General features: G+C 35.2%; 1 protein-coding gene across 1 annotated transcript; it reads left to right on the top strand.

Moving 5' to 3' along the window:
* Positions 1-4,906: 4,906 nt before the first annotated feature.
* LOC132564306 (aspartate aminotransferase, cytoplasmic-like) lies at positions 4,907-15,688 on the top strand (the record flags this gene model as incomplete). Its single annotated transcript, XM_060228976.1, has 9 exons — positions 4,907-5,233; positions 5,587-5,768; positions 7,373-7,481; positions 9,135-9,247; positions 9,572-9,676; positions 10,650-10,800; positions 11,387-11,552; positions 12,236-12,378; positions 13,380-15,688. Coding segments are annotated over 9 exons (1,454 nt in total), but the record flags the coding sequence as incomplete, so codon positions are not given.
* Positions 15,689-16,930: the final 1,242 nt, after the last annotated feature.

Below are 16,930 nucleotides of genomic sequence, written 5' to 3'. Positions count from 1 at the left end.
GTTGACCATTGCGGTCAAGCATCTTTCTGGCAGGCTGAGTGTGTTGGTGGCCACTCTCCAGGCGCCACCAGCCGGTGTTGACGGAATGGCAGCTGTGTCCCTTGATTTTCAAGGGGAATTGTCAGGCATGGGACAGACCTATTATAGACCTGTTTGCCACTTCCCTGAACAACCAGCTGCTAACCTTCGTCTCCCCAGTCCCAGACCGTAAGGCGTGGGCTGTGGACGCCCTTTCTCTGGAATAGGAAGGGACGTATGCATATGCATTCCCTCCCTTCAACCTGGTGGGCAGGGTTCTACAGAAGTTCTGGGAGCATCACTGCTCCTTACTTCTGAGAGCCCCTCTGTGGCGAGGCAAGCTTGGTTTCAGGAGCTCTTGTCGTTTCTGGTGGAGGAGCCCTTGGCTCTCCCCACCAGACCGAATCTCCTTCGCCAGCCTTGGCCCAGAACGACACACTCTTGACCAGAGATCCTCCACCTTCACGCGCTGAGGCTATCTCTGGAAGCCACGCCAAGGCAGGCTTTTCTCAAGAGGTGTCAGATTGCATTGAGCAATCAATCAGGGCTTCCTCTTCTGCCGTCTACCAGTCACGTTGGATGATCTTCTGTGATTGGTGTGTCGGCAAGGAAGCTTATTCATTCGAAGCCTCTGCATTTGATTGCGGACTTCCTAATCTCTCTGTTTAGGTACCGCTATCTGCCACCTGGCACTATTGCTGGCTATCGTACAGCTATTGCCAGAGTTCTTGCTTGTTATGGCAGGAAGGAGATCGGTTAGTCCTCCTCTCTTTCTGCCCTAATCAGAGGCTTTGCTATGAATATAGTTGTTTTTAGCGAAGAATCAGGTTCCGGGGTTCTCGCACGATCCCATCAGGATCCTGGCTGTGACTAGCTCGGAGGAGCGAGATAGGTTGCTTTGTCCTTGTCGGGCTCTTAGGTTTTATCTTGATAAAACCAGGGGGGGGGGGCGGGGCTCTCGATCCCGTCTGTTTTGCCCATTAAACAAGGGCAACGAGATATCTCCTCCCAGTCGGTTTCCAGATGGGTTTGCCAGGTGATTTAGTATGCTTACGAGCATTTTGATGATCTGGCTCGGGCGAGAGCGAAAGCGCGGTCTCACGAGGTCAGGGCCCTTGCTTCATCCTGGGCCCTTCTCTCAATGAGTCCTCCTTTCAGGAGGTCATGTCTGCAGTATTCTGGCAGGGCAGGGATACCTTAACAGATTTTTATCTGTGATCCCTAGCTTCCCACTCAGAAGGCCTGTATTCATTGGGACCTTTGGTGGTGGCATAGTCAGTGGCTGGGCCTCCTCGTTAGCCCCGGGCCATGTCTTTCCGTACGGCGGCATGTGGGTACACCTGCTCTTTCACAGAGAGGTCCCTTCCTTCACTTTAGCACTCTGTTCTCCCTCCCTACTACTTTGGTTGTGCTGAAGGTGCTGCCTGGCTTCTAGTCACCACTACGGTAAGACCAATTCGCATACTAAAGTTATGGTAATTATTACTGAAATGAAATTGAGGTTTTTTAATGTAAAACCAATTTTCATGATGTAATACTTACCATAACTTTATGGAGTCCCACCCTATCCTCCCCTCTTCCTTATCTGCCTGGCTGCCCCTCTGTGGGGTTTACGCCATAAAGGTTATTAGAGGAAGGGAGATCACTCTGCGTTCCTGCCGTGATTGCTCATGGATCGTAGGGAGGGCGGGATTGTTTTTCTTTTGAATCTTTTGTTGTTGGGATACAAAGATGGGTGTAGGTACTGTATTTGCATACTAAAGTTATGGTAAGTATTACATCATGAAAATTGGTTTTACATTAAAAAACCTCAAGTTATTGTTCCTTGTTGAAATTTCATGAACATAGAATGCTGATGAACCTCCCAGCTAATTACAGTAAGTACATTTTTAGAAACTTTACAGCCTTAATCTTGATTATTTCCTACACAATTTACAATACCAAATATTCATAAATATTCACACATACCTGGGTACATGTCCAAGTACATATAACAATTAATGCTTATAGATCTTATAAGCACATTAAATATCAGACTGAGTGAAATACAAGAGAATTTTATCCTTTTTGTCCATGAACAGGGAGGGTGAATTTAACACCAGGGGAAAATTTTGTTAAAGATAACTATCTTATATAATCATCAGAGGGCAAAACAAAAATGAGGTGAATTCTTGCACAAAGTATAATTGTACAGAGCCAAAAATATCCTGGGGCTAAGATATCCTGGTATAAATTATATATGCTCTTACGTTCCTAACTCAATCCTCAGTACATGTTAGACAAAAATACATGTGTGTAACATGTTAAAGCAGTATTCTTTTATCTTCCAAACTCTCCATTTAACATTTACAGATCTATTTGTGTCATCATATTCATGATGAAATCCAAAATTTACAGATAGGAAAGCCTACAATATTTTTGCTTCCATGTAGCATTTATCAGTTCCATTGATGTTCTTGTTCTCAAATTCATACGTTTGATGTAGTTAAGATAATTATGGTAAGGAATAACAAGGCTGCGTGAGTGGATTATTTCTTTTCAGGAAAAAAAAATGTTTAGTATACCAAATGGAAAATTGGATGTTTAGAATTGTTTGCCCTTTAAATTATGAAAAATACTACTTTTATTGAGAATTGACAATTTATTTTGCTTAGTGACAATTTTTTTTCCCATTTCACAATATCGGTGTACTTCAGAAAGGTACTTAACATAAAGTTTACATATAAATTTCGTAATGTGACCTGTAAATGCTTATGGTATTCTTGTTTTATGTCAATTCGCCTACCAGTCTTTTCAATGAAAAAGGTGTACAATTAATGCCTAAACAAAAATGCTGACGCATATCATGAATATAGCTGTCTGAAGACCTTGTGCTAAGAAATGAATTATTCAGTAACATTTGTAATTTGTCATAGGACCATGACTAGGTAAGAATACTGGAGGGAGTATATTTGGGTTACATATACAGCTTCATAAACTAGTCAAAAAAGTTTACTCAACAAAAGCCTGATTTTCTGCGTCAGCTTGTGCTGATGTCCATCACATTTAACACTGAAATATCATTTATCATTCTCATCTTATGGTTGTTTCAGCTCCTACCAGAGTTTTAACTCTGAACTTCAAACCAACACAGTGAATGTAAACTTATGACACATCATTATTATGTCATTTCAAGCATTGTCGTAAAACCATTTTCTATGGATATTGAACTCAATAGATGTTTTCAAATTCAGGTAGAATTATTTTTTCAGTCACCTGTGTATTTAGCCATCCCTATTGATATTCTCATTAGATAATCCAGTCATTCGGCCTCATTCTCACAAGATAATCCATTCACTTTCTGTCCCAAAAGATAGTTAGGATCTTTCCATGCAAAACCTTGGGTTAAAGAATCAAGATTCTCTTCCTCAAGTAGAAAATTCTCTGTCCTACCCTTAAGGTAGGAAATGTTCCTTTTTCTACCCCTATTTTCACTTGAAAATAAATACACATGTGACATTATAACCATCGGTATAATCATTTGTATTTGATGCCCAAATGACAAGTGTTAATGAGGTCAATGATCCCAACAGACCCCGACACGTCATAATAATGACGTCATTAACAGTTACACAAACCCGAAATGTCACTTCCTTTTCTTGCAGGCTGTCTTGCCAGGATAAGGTAGAAATATATTACCCTCACTGGATGTGTTGATATTTCTGTCCGATGGGTGTAAAATCCAGTCACTGTCATTCCTAGCAGATATCTAAAATTCAGCTATGTTCACCCTGTCTTTTAGATAATCCAATCACCTTCATTAATAATCCCAGTAGATAGTTTAGTCACAAATGAGCCTAGTTCCCAAAAGACAATCCAGTCACCATCATTCTTGGTAGATATTTAAACTCTAGCTGCCACCTGTCTATTATATAATCAAGCCACCTTCATTTAATTCAATCCAGTCACCCTCCTACAGAGAAAACTAGCTATCTTCCCTCCCAGATGATAACCGTGATGCCCTTATTTCCAGTACAAGTTACCACTAGCTATAGTTATTAAGACAGCTAGTTGATACTCACTAGATAATCCAGTCACCTTTCTACCCAGAAGATGATATAGCAATCTTCTCTGTTAATAGATATTTTCATTCCTCTTAGTAAATCATTCCTCTTAGTTAATCATACATAACTTATATCCAATGGCCAAAAGCTATCATCATTTTCATTCCCAGTAGATAATCTGACAGCACCCTCATTCCCAGTAGATACTCCAGCTACACCCTCATTCCCAGTAGATACTCCAGCTACACCCTCATTTCTAGTAGATAATCCAGCTACACTCTCATTGTCTGTAGATAATCTGGCTACATCCTCATTCCCAGTAGATAATCCAGCTACACCCTCATTCCATGTAGATAACCTAGCTACACCCTGATTCCATGTAGATAACCTAGCTACACCCTCATTCCCAGTAGATAACCCAGCTTCACCTTCATTCAAATAGATAATCTAGCCACACCCTCATTCTCAGAAGATAATCCAACTATATCTTTATTCCAATAAATATCTACACTTGCAATTACACCATATATAATCTAGTCATTTTCATATTTTCAAGAGACACTAATCGTAAACCTCTAGTATTTTCATTGTTTTATAATTAGTTGTAATAAATTTCTATGAAAAAGATGTTAAAAATATTGTTAGAAGTAAACATCTTTGGGTAATCTTTCTATTGAAGTTTATATGAATTGTTAGCCTACAGGACAGATGAGGGAAAGCCTTGGGTGTTACCAGTGGTACGGAAAATGGAGGCTCAGATGGCATATAATGCCACCCTTAATTCTGGTATCCAGCTTCACCCTTATTCCCAGAAGATTATGCAGCTTAACCCTCATTTTTTGTAGATAATCCAGCTACACCCTCATTCCTAGTAGATAATTCAGCTACACATTCATTTCTAGTAGATAATCCAGCTACACCCTCATTTCTAGTAGGTAATCCAGCTACACCCTCATTCCCAGTAGCTAACCCAGCTACACCCTCATTTCTAGTAGGTAATCCAGCTAAACCCTCATTCCCAGTAGATAACCCAGCTACATCCTCATTCCTAGTAGATAAACCAGCTACAACCTTGTTCCCTGAAGAAATTATAGCTACAACACCATTCCAAGAAGAAAATCCAGCTACACTCTCATTCCTGTTAAATAATCCAGCTGCACCCTCATTCCCCAGTAAATACTCCAGCTGCACCTTCATTCCCAGCAAATAATCTAACTATATCCCCCATTCCTAGAAGATAACCTAGCTACACCATCATTCAAATAGATAATCTAGCACACCCTTATTCTCAGAATATAATACAATTGCATTCTTATTCAAATAAATAACCTGTCTACATTCTCAATTACACCATATGCAATCTAATCATATTTTCTTGTTTTCAAGAGACACTAAACGTAAACCTATAGCATTTTCATTGTTTTACAATTAGTTGTCATTAATGTCTGTGAAAAAGATGTTTAAAATATTGTCTTAAGTGAAATTTTAAAGTCATCATTATATTGAAATTTGTATGAATTATTAGCCTACAGGACAGATGAGGGAAAGCCTTGGGTGTTACCAGTGGTACGGACTGTGGAGGCTCAGATGGCCTGTGATGCCACACTTAACCATGAATACCTTCCGGTGGCAGGCCTTACTGACTTCTCTGAGAGTGCAATAAAGCTTCTTCTGGGTGGAGAAAACAATGCCATCACAGATAACAGGGTATGTACTAATCACAAGGAAATTATGTACATCCATATTTTAAAGATATAGAAATTTGATAGTGTTAAACATACTAAATCAAGTACTTCAATAGCAAGGTTTGTTTTGGTCTTTTTATTAATGGGGTCCTTTGAGATTAAATGGGGTCCCTCTGTATAGTTTGAAGGGACCTCCTGTAGATGTAATAGAAATAAACATTACTAGGAAATGGCAATAATATCAGACATGCATGAAGATTTTTTCACATATCAGAAGCACCGGAATATAAGCTGCACCATTTCTTACAATGTGGTATCTATTAGGGCTGTAACGAGTACCTGGGTCACCCATTTCGGGTCGGTTTCGATCCTGACCCGGGTTGTAAAAATAGTACCCAATTACCTGAATCAGTATTACCTAGTACTATTGGCAAGTTCACAATAAAATGTTTTCAAGTACCTCTATGTACGTGTAAGCTGTTTGTTGATAAGAAACAATGGTTAATATGCATGTAAACATATATATCTATGGTATGAATGGCTACTTAGTTGCATTGTCAGTTGACACTTTATCATGGCTGAGAAACGAGCGACAGCCTTGACCTAACAAGTGAAATTCCTCAATATTTACAAGGTATGCATACACATCCGAGATACCTTGAACAGATATATGTTTCAAGTTTTTGATTGACTTGTCTCTAATGAATATTTGGTCAGTTTCATCGTATCGTTGTCTTATGTTATCAGTTAATTCAGTAGATTTTTGGTTCTGGTCATATTTTGGAGCCATTTCCCATTTTTATATCAGTCTTTATAATGATTTCAATGAAAAATATTCTGTTTCAAAGTGTGATAGAAAAGTGGATGTATTTGATACTCATTAGTATGCATAATGGATTAGGGTGATCGGGTGGCGCAGTGGTAACCCACTCACCTTTCACCTAGTCGACCAGGGTTTGATTCCCGGAACGGACAAGAAAAAAGGTAAGGGGTCACCTGCCCGACCACGTGGGTTTTCCCCGGATACTCCGGTTTCGTCCCACAATAAGACCCCTCGCGCGCTTAAATCCGGGCCAACAAGAGTGATTAGTATAAGTTGACATAACTTGTTTTGCAATTGTTGTAAAATAAATAAAGTTTATATTATATTTACAATGCATAATGGTTCCATTGTTGTTTGCCTTGTTTGCATTCAGTAAAGTGACATTACTTGCTTTAGGTCGACCAAGATTTGCATGGCAGGTGTCATTGATGAAGCAAAAGATGTTTATCCTTCTAGAGCACCTGGTCTTATTCTCCTTGTATTTTTTTAGGTGTCTCACTGTTAAATCTTTCTCTTGTTTTTATGACATGTGTGTCCGGAGTAGTTGGTCCTTTTATTAAGGTAATTTAGGTTTGTTTTCTGTAAGTAGGCTATAACAAGTTGTATTTTGATACATTTAAGAGTAAAAAAATGAAAATAACCCAAGGGCTCATTTGTTGCTTTTATAAGTAAATGAATGTAAGTTTAAAAAGACATCTTTGAGAGGATTTTGACCTTGGTATTGATCTGTATCTGAAATGGCTGTTGGCTGGTAATGTCAATGTCATTATCAACTATTTCATTTAATTTTTTTTTTGAAATAGGTTTTAGGTACACAAGCCTTAGGAGGAACTGGAGCATTGAAACTGGCAGCTGAGTTTATGCATAGGCATCTAGGCGTGGATGTTGTGTACGTCTCTAACCCTACATGGGGTATGTACCATGGTAACAGGTAGCCACATTTACAGTAATGCAAACGTCTATTCATTTACCTCTAATACAGAAATAAAACTTCCCAGTTATGTATTTCAATTTCTAATAAAGTCGGACTCCGTGAAGCAATCTAATAATGAATGGGTCTTTTTTACAGAAACAGTTGTAATACAGTACAATGATATAGACTTTGTTGACATCTTTACAGAAACAGCTGTAATACAGTACAATGATATAGAATTGGTCGACATCTTTACAGAAACAGCTGTAATACAGCACAATGATATAGAATTGGTCGACATCTTTACAGAAACAGCTGTAATACAGTACAATGATATAGAATTGGTAGACATCTTTACAGAAACAGCTGTAATACAGCACAATGATATAGAATTGGTCGACATCTTTACAGAAACAGCTGTAATACAGCACAATGATATAGAATTGGTCGACATCTTTACAGAAACAGCTGTAATACAGTACAATGATATAGAATTGGTCGACATCTTTACAGAAACAGCTGTAATACAGTACAATGATATAGACTTTGTTGACATCTTTACAGAAACAGCTGTAATACAGTACAATGATATAGAATTGGTCGACATCTTTACAGAAACAGCTGTAATACAGTACAATGATATAGACTTTGTTGACATCTTTACAGAAACAGCTGTAATACAGTACAATGATATAGAATTGGTCGACATCTTTACAGAAACAGCTGTAATACAGCACAATGATATAGAATTGGTCGACATCTTTACAGAAACAGCTGTAATACAGTACAATGATATAGAATTGATTGACATCTTTACAGAAACAGCTATAATACAGCACAATGATATAGAATTGGTCGACATCTTTACAGAAACAGCTATAATACAGCACAATGATATAGAATTGGTCGACATCTTTACAGAAACAGCTGTAATACAGTACAATGATATAGAATTGATTGACATCTTTACAGAAACAGCTATAATACAGCACAATGATATAGAATTGGTCGACATCTTTACAGAAACAGCTGTAATACAGCACAATGATATAGAATTGGTCGACATCTTTACAGAAACAGCTGTAATACAGCACAATGATATAGAATTGGTCGACATCTTTACAGAAACAGCTGTAATACAGTACAATGATATAGAATTGATTGACATCTTTACAGAAACAGCTGTAATACAGTACAATGATATAGAATTGGTCGACATCTTTACAGAAACAGCTGTAATACAGTACAATGATATAGAATTGGTCGACATCTTTACAGAAACAGCTGTAATACAGTACAATGATATAGAATTGGTCGACATCTTTACAGAAACAGCTGTAATACAGTACAATGATATAGAATTGGTCGACATCTTTACAGAAACAGCTACAGATATGAGTTTATTATTTGGCAGACATGACATAAAAGAGTGTTTTTATATTCAATGGCGGAATATTTTTGCACTAAAAAGTACAGATGTTTCATTCCCATATCTAATGAGCAGGGATTGTGCACAAGTTTCCATAAGTTAAAGTATCCAGATCTATCTTGGGTTGATGAACTAAGTTGGTTTCGACTTAAAGATATACCTGCTTTAAAATATGATACCATATCATTCATTACAAATGAAAAATTTCAACTTTCATTCACAGGGAACCATATAGGCATCTTCAGAGATGCTGGTTTCTCAGATATCAGAAAATACCATTACTGGAAAGCAGACACCAAGTCGCTAGACTTCGATGGTATGATCACAGATTTGACAGTAAGTGATGACAGAATTACTTCCGTTCTAAATATATATGTTAGTAACAGTGAAAATTTCTAGTTCAGTGATATGATACAGAAAGCCTCATTCATAATTTGTATAAGTAATCACATGTGTTTATGAGAATGAAGTATCTACATACTGTGGTTTTAAGACAAGTTCTAACTTTTTAATACAGTAATTCATGATGATTGATTTCATTTGATTTTTTCCCCCACATTGTGATATGATACCCAGATAATGGTCCAAAGGAAGTCTTCAGATGAATAAATTCCACTTTAAGAAACAGTTTCTTTTAATCTTGTGTTTGATTTGTTGTAGAATGCTCCTGAACGAGCATGCGTCGTCCTTCATGGCTGTGCTCATAACCCCACTGGAGTCGATGCTACCCCAGAACAGTGGGTTAAGATCGCCGATGTCTGCCAGGTAACCACAATACTGATGAACAGATTTAGCGTCTAAACTGTACAATCAGGTTTCATTGTGATATCAATTACAGTATTTCCTTCACTGATAATAATCATCATACTGTAAATCACTTAGATTTTGGGAGGACTTTATTTTGTGAACTTACCTTTTCAGACATATTCGCGAATACATGATTTGCAAATTCAAAACTAGCAATGACATAAAATTTGTGAATGATTAGCAAGTAAAGACCTGGACTCTTCAAGACTCTGATATTAGTAATTAAATCAACATAAATGTCATCCAGAGTTATTTTCGTACAAATAAACACAAAAGATTTGAATTTGCGATTGACTCTCTTAACGTATTAATGCGAAAAAAAAAATCCCACACAAATACATGTGATCTACAGTATATGATACATCTGAATTCGAGAACTTAAGACATTTTTTTGAAAATGGTGACCAATATCATTATCATTATTGAATGAATATAATGTATAAAATAAGATCAGAAATGATTTCATACCGAATGAAAAAAAATTCTAAATAAAATCATAAGTTATGATCATACTGGGGTTTTATAGAACTGGAAGGTGTATTGGGGAGAAGAAATTTTCAGAAGATGATATATCTGGTATAATTTTGATTATAATAGATTTTGTAAAAAACATTCAACTTTGTGTCTAGGAATCATATTTATAAAGTTTTTAAGAATTTTTATGAATTTCATGGTGGTATCGTCTCAAAAACTCTGTCATTAGATTTACTCAAATCCATCTACTGTTTCAAATCAGGTATGTCTGAATTCAATTTCAGAAAAGTTTAATCAGATAATGCTTGAAGAAATAAAAAAAAAGTAAATTGTATCAGATTTTGAGAAATGAAACTTTAATTAAGTTAAATATACTTATGGTTTAATTGATTTTCTGTCCAACTTTGAAATTGAGCCAGCAGACAGAAAAAAATGGCATTAACTTCAACTGTTTCAGGAGAGGAATTTGACCATAGTCATCGATATTGCCTATCAAGGGTTTGCCACAGGAGACCTTGATAGCGATGCTTCAGCTGTTCGCTACATGCAGAGTCGTGGATTCGAAATGTTCATTGCACAGTCGTTCTCAAAGAACTTTGGTCTTTATAGTATGTATCAGTATTTTCAAGAGAGAAAAAAATTGACGATATCGGTTAATAAATTATTGTTAAATCAGGATTCACTGAACAGAATGTTGTTTTTGTCAGGTGTTTCAAAAATCAAGATTTACTGTGTTACAGAATATTTTTTGAGTCGGGTGTCTCATAAGTCACAATTCATTGTATTAGGGAATCGTCTTTGAGGCAGGTGCCTGAAAAGCCAGGATTCAATGTATTACAGAATGTCTAAATCAGATGCAGTACAGGATGTCAGTAAAGTCGGATTTTACTGTATAACAGGATGTCAGTAAAGTAAGATTTTACTGTATAACAGGATGTCAGTAAAGTCAGATTTTACTGTATAACAGGATGTCAGTAAAGTCAGATTTTACTGTATAACAGGATGTCAGTAAAGTAAGATTTTACTGTATAACAGAATGTCAGTAAAGTCAGATTTGACCATTTTACAGGATGTCAGTAAAGTGATGAGATCAGTATCAGTTGAATTGTGCAAGAATTATTGAACTAATCATTGAATCCTTTCATTTGATTTTGTTTTAAACAAAAGTCTCTGAATACTTTTACCATTTTCCAGACGAACGAGTTGGTAACCTTGTCACAATCACCAAGTCAGAAGAAACAAAAAGGAAAGTCAAGTCCCAAATGGACTTGATTGTCCGTACCATGTGGTCTAACCCACCTAATCACGGGGCTCGTGTCGTGTGTTCTGTCCTCCAAAATTCTGCATGCTTAAACGAATGGTATGGTTATAAGTTGGTTCATTAGATTGACTTGAGTAAAATGCAAACAGACTCCTCAATGAGTTTTCATTTCATACAGGATTTTGTGAAACAAGTCTTGGAATTTTCCAAGACGAGTTTCATGTGATATGAATACAAATATTTTTTTTCACATAACATTTTGCAGGTTTTGAATTTTAAGATGTTGAGGTAAAAAAATCAGATGGAGGCAGTCGTTTTGTTGTGCAATTTTCAATTTTTCATTCAAGATCGTTGTCCACATATCAATATTATGACATCACAATCAATTTTTGAATGGCATGATCAGTGAAAATGCTTCAGGATATACAATTGTGGTTTATGTGCAAATATATAACTTGGGAAAATTCACAGGTTAACAGGTAGATTATGCGATAAATCACCTTCGACCTTACTGAGCAAATCTTCATGTGTACATGTGTATATGACAGACATATTAATGGTATTAAAGTGACTTTCATTCTTGATAAAGTGAAGCTGTAGGACTGATTTGAATAGACCGATATTTTGCCTAAATCTTGTGTATATGGGAATGGAAGAGTGTAGGTTTAGAGAATTATCAGACTGATGTCTCTTTATAGTGCTAATCTCATATGTATGTATTTATACATGTATTTACTTGTAAACAATGTCGATAGTTTTCAAATTTATCAGTATATTTGTAGGAAGGAAGATGTGAAGAAAATGGCTAGTCGTATTTTGATGATGCGCGAGACTCTATACCAGAAGTTGGTTGCCTTGGGAACACCAGGGTCTTGGACACACATAACCACCCAACGTGGAATGTTCAGCTACACTGGACTCACAGGTATCTGCAGAGTCAGGCTCAAATTATTGTAATATTTTTAACTTCCTATTTTTTGCCAGAACTAGACAAAATTGTGGTTTGTTTTCAGAAAAATAAATCGATTTTGTTTTGTCTGCAGTGAAAAATAACTAAAGTGAGACTGTGGTCAGACATTCACAGAAATGTTTTTTTTTTCTACCTTTTTGAAACTCATTTCCAAAGATCTTACAGAAAAGTATTTCAGGTAAAACACTAGCAGTACACTAAGCTTTAAGATATGACATCATTTTCTGTATTAATTCTGATAACGTACCTTTCTGAGTAGTATCACATGATAATAGCATTTATTGTGTGATATGTACAAAGTAGTCGAAAAGTTAATGATAATTGATAACTCCCTTATATGTTTAAATAAGTAACTCCCTTATATATAAATATATAAATCAGTAACTTCCTTATATGTATAAATAAGTAACTTCCTTATATATATATATAAATCAGTAACTCCTTATATATATATATATGTATAAATCAAGTAACTTCCTTATATGTATAAATCAGTAACTCCCTTATATATATAAATAAGTAACTTCCTTATATATATATATATATATATATATATATATATTATATAAATCAGTAACTCCCTTATATATATATAAATAAGTAACTTCCTTATATATATATATAAATCAGTAAGTTTCTTATATATATAAATAAGTAACTTCCTTATATATATATAAATCAGTAACTCCCTTATATATATAAATAAGTAATTGCCTTATATATATATATATTATATAAATCAGTAACTCCCTTATATATATAAATAAGTAACTTCCTTATATATATATAAATCAGTAACTCCCTTATATATTATATAAATCAAACTATAATTGTAACTTTATTTATTGTATAAGTGTAGATTTATGATAACAGATACTACTATTAAAACGAGGATCATGCCCATCCAACTATCTACTGCTACATGATATTGAGATGGTTGTTTGTTATTTTAACAGAGTCCCAGGTTGACGTCCTTCAATCGAAGTACCGTATCTACATGCTGAAGTCTGGACGTATCAATATGTGTGGTTTGACATCAAGCAACATTGATTATGTTGCTGATGCAATTCATTCAGTCGTGTCTAAAGATTCATGCCAACAAGCAGCCCTATAAACATCACAAAGTTGGTTTTTCTAGACGATAACAATATATAATAGTACTACCCCAGTCTGATGTGTATCAATTATTTTTAATGCTTCATAGAATTTGATGATTAATGTTCTAGAATTCGGAAATATTACATTAATTTTGTTGTAGAAAATTATAGCATCTTGTTACTGATCGAAGTATTTCAGCTTTGAAAATTATTTTTCGAGGAGAGAGGTGCTCACAGATATCATAATGTTTGAATCAGGGCTATTTGTTTTTTAAACGACCACCATTTTACACTGCAGTGTATAATTATTCAGATACTGTTGTTTAAACCACACTTCAATTTTTTTTTCAATGGAAATCACCCATTCATGTGATTATGACTCAGATTGATTTGAGTAATATGATTATGCTCCAATAATAAAATGCACATGTATAATTGGAGTCGAGTTCCAATGGGGTGACGGCAATTAGATACGATGATATGGATTATCATATTGGCCAATTTATCATGTTTACTCAAGATTTCGGAGAGAGGTTTGTAAGAGAAGATTTTATGTCATATGTGTCCAAGAAAAATAATAAAATGCAATATGCAGAAACAACTTAATTTGCAGTGGTGTGTCGTAGATCTAGACACTTTCATTCAGCAGTTGGTCTAAAGTCCTGTTTTTGACTTCCTTCAATGGACTTCTTCATTTAGGAAATCATTATACAGCTGTGTTTGCCAATCAGAAACATGATAAAAAATGACATCATATCTCTGTTATAAGAAGGTAAGATGAAAAATAAAGGATCAAATACTTGTTTCAAACAAGATTTAAAAATGGAAGATATTGCCAGACTTCTGGTAGATTAATTCATAAAGTTGTAGCATTGAAGCATGACTTATGTAATAAAGAGGTACTAAACATTATATTAAGTCATCTGTGATCTGTTATGTTCCAATAGCTGTAAGATATTCATGGAGCTTTTGTTATAGAATGGATCAAAGGTCTGAATGGTCGCCACATCATGACCACCATTTTGGATTCAGATTCAGGTTCTGTAACAAAAGTTGTATTTCAGTATTATTTTGTCAAGTTTGGGTTAAGTTTACAATAAAAATTGCTTATACAAAGTGAAAAGTTCTTTCATAAATGCTGGCTTTCTCAGTGAATTATGGTATCAGGATTTTAAAAATTGAATATAATATATATGTAGATCTCGGAATAAAATATTCTTTCTCCCCAGGGTAAAACTATAGTCAAAGGGAGATAATTAGCAAATATATCATGTATCAACATATTTATATCTGAAAGTACACTATGTATAGTGTATTACAATGAATTTATAATTGAGATTTAAAGGAAATTTATATTGTGTTATTTAAAATCTAGCATTGTAGAAGAGTATTGGCTTGTATTTAGGGATATAATGAAGCCATAGTTTGGAATTCAAGAAAATATTAAATGTAATAAAGAGGCAGAAAGAGAAATGGCAAAGCAGTGATGATATAAGGGTTTTGTATATCCCAAGTGATTCCAAGTAATATATTTGAATGGAAAACAAGTTGAAAGCTTTAAAAACTTAATTGAAACAAACTTAATGATTTTGTAAGTACAAAGAATGATTTGAGAATACAAAGTCTCAAGTTAAAGGGTATCACCATGTTGAGACTGCATATTTGCAAATCACAGGGGATTGCCATGGATAACAACTGATCATTTCTTGTTTAATGCGTGAGATTTTGACTTAGGATCTGATATTGATGAATGAAATTTGGATTCTCTTGTTCAGTAGTTCTCTTATATTACATGGGACCTCAATTGTACAACATTCTTACTGAAGGAGTCAACAAACCTTCTATACTTCTAGGTGAAAATCAATAGTTGGTTCCCGTCATAATAGATTTTTTTAGCAATGGTTGTATTTGCTTTGAACTGTGAACTTTAAATAGATGTGAACTGGACATATCTTTTTGATCATATTGATCATTTCATTCATTTTCTTTAACCTGCATGTTTGTTTCTAATACAATTGAAAGAGATTTTTCATCTAGATGATTTAGAAAAGCTAGGATGTATAAAAACTGAAGTTTGATGTATTGTAGACATATGATAAAAAATGTAAGGACACATATGTGTGTACAAAACCATGGAATGAAATAAAGCCAGATTGAATATATACAGATACTGAATCAAGTTGTTCCTGTGTGCTTTGCCATCTATATAATTTTTTGCTAAATCAGAAGTGGGGGGGGGGGGGGGGACAGATTTCTGGGGCCGAATTAGCTGTGGTAAAATTGTTTAATTCTTGTATGAAATCTGAGAAAATGTACACATTTCTAGGATTTATATTTTTTAACATTAGTGTCTGTTTCTAGTTCTCTATGAATCTGTAAAACCAGTGATGAAAATGAAATGTCCAAGAGCAGAAAACTCTCCAATTTACAAAGGTCCAAAAGTTCTGTGGATGTTTGTAATTCATCTATAAGGTTTCAGTATATGCTCTTGTCTATTGTGCTGGTCATCCTCTAGAAGCTACAATCACCTTCGCTCTCTGCACATTCTGGTATGTTTCATGGCAAAAATAATGGCACAAGCTAAGTATTTTGATTTGTCTAGAGTGGGTTTCACAACAAACTGACCAATCACAGACTGATATGCTTCTTTGAAGATTACAAAGAATGACACCCAATTTCAAAACCAGTACAACAAACCCTTATGTAACTATGAAATTGGATTGATGTATGTCAAAGGATCACTCTAATCTTCTCATCTTATCCACAAGGTGTTGCACATGGAACCTTCAATTTTGCCATGAAGTGTTCCATAGATGTAGAGAGTGTTAGTGAGTGTAACCCCTGGAGGATAGAGGACGGTTGCGGATATGTCCGCTACTAGTTTGAATTATTCTGACATATTTCCATGTATGCTATGAAAGTGAAAATGACAATTACTGTTTGACTGCCGACCCATGCCAGGGTCGCTTGTTTCCTCACTTTTTATAGGGATGGAGTTATGACTTTTAACAACTCCAGGCCAATATATAAAAAGTCTATAGAACGTCAAAATAATTCAGACTAGTCTGCTACCAGCACAATAGGCAAAGGAATACAGAAAATGTACAACAACTATCTGAGTCTGTGACATTTGAACAACATTCATGAAAGTTCTTAAAAGTTAACATGTGAAAGCTGTATCAACAATAATTGTATAAGATAAACAGAAGCTGGTTCCTGTACTGTTCAAAATGGGTTGACATTCTGTAACCGATGCATATAATGCATTAAAACCTTGTCAACTATGAAGTATCATTCATCATCTCCAATATGCTGGATTCTGATATATTCTTAAGTAACATCTAAGTTGGGAAAATCTATAAAGTATGTAAGTCTGACAGAGAAAAGGACAAATAATATTTTAACAACAC

This window comes from Ylistrum balloti, unplaced genomic scaffold (assembly GCF_031769215.1).
Source record: "Ylistrum balloti isolate Yb309-2 unplaced genomic scaffold, AGI_CSIRO_Ybal_v1 Utg372154, whole genome shotgun sequence".
In the NCBI taxonomy this organism is placed as follows: Eukaryota; Metazoa; Mollusca; class Bivalvia; order Pectinida; family Pectinidae; genus Ylistrum; species Ylistrum balloti.
Note: the sequence above shows the minus strand (reverse complement) of the source record. Positions and strands in the feature narration are given on the sequence as shown.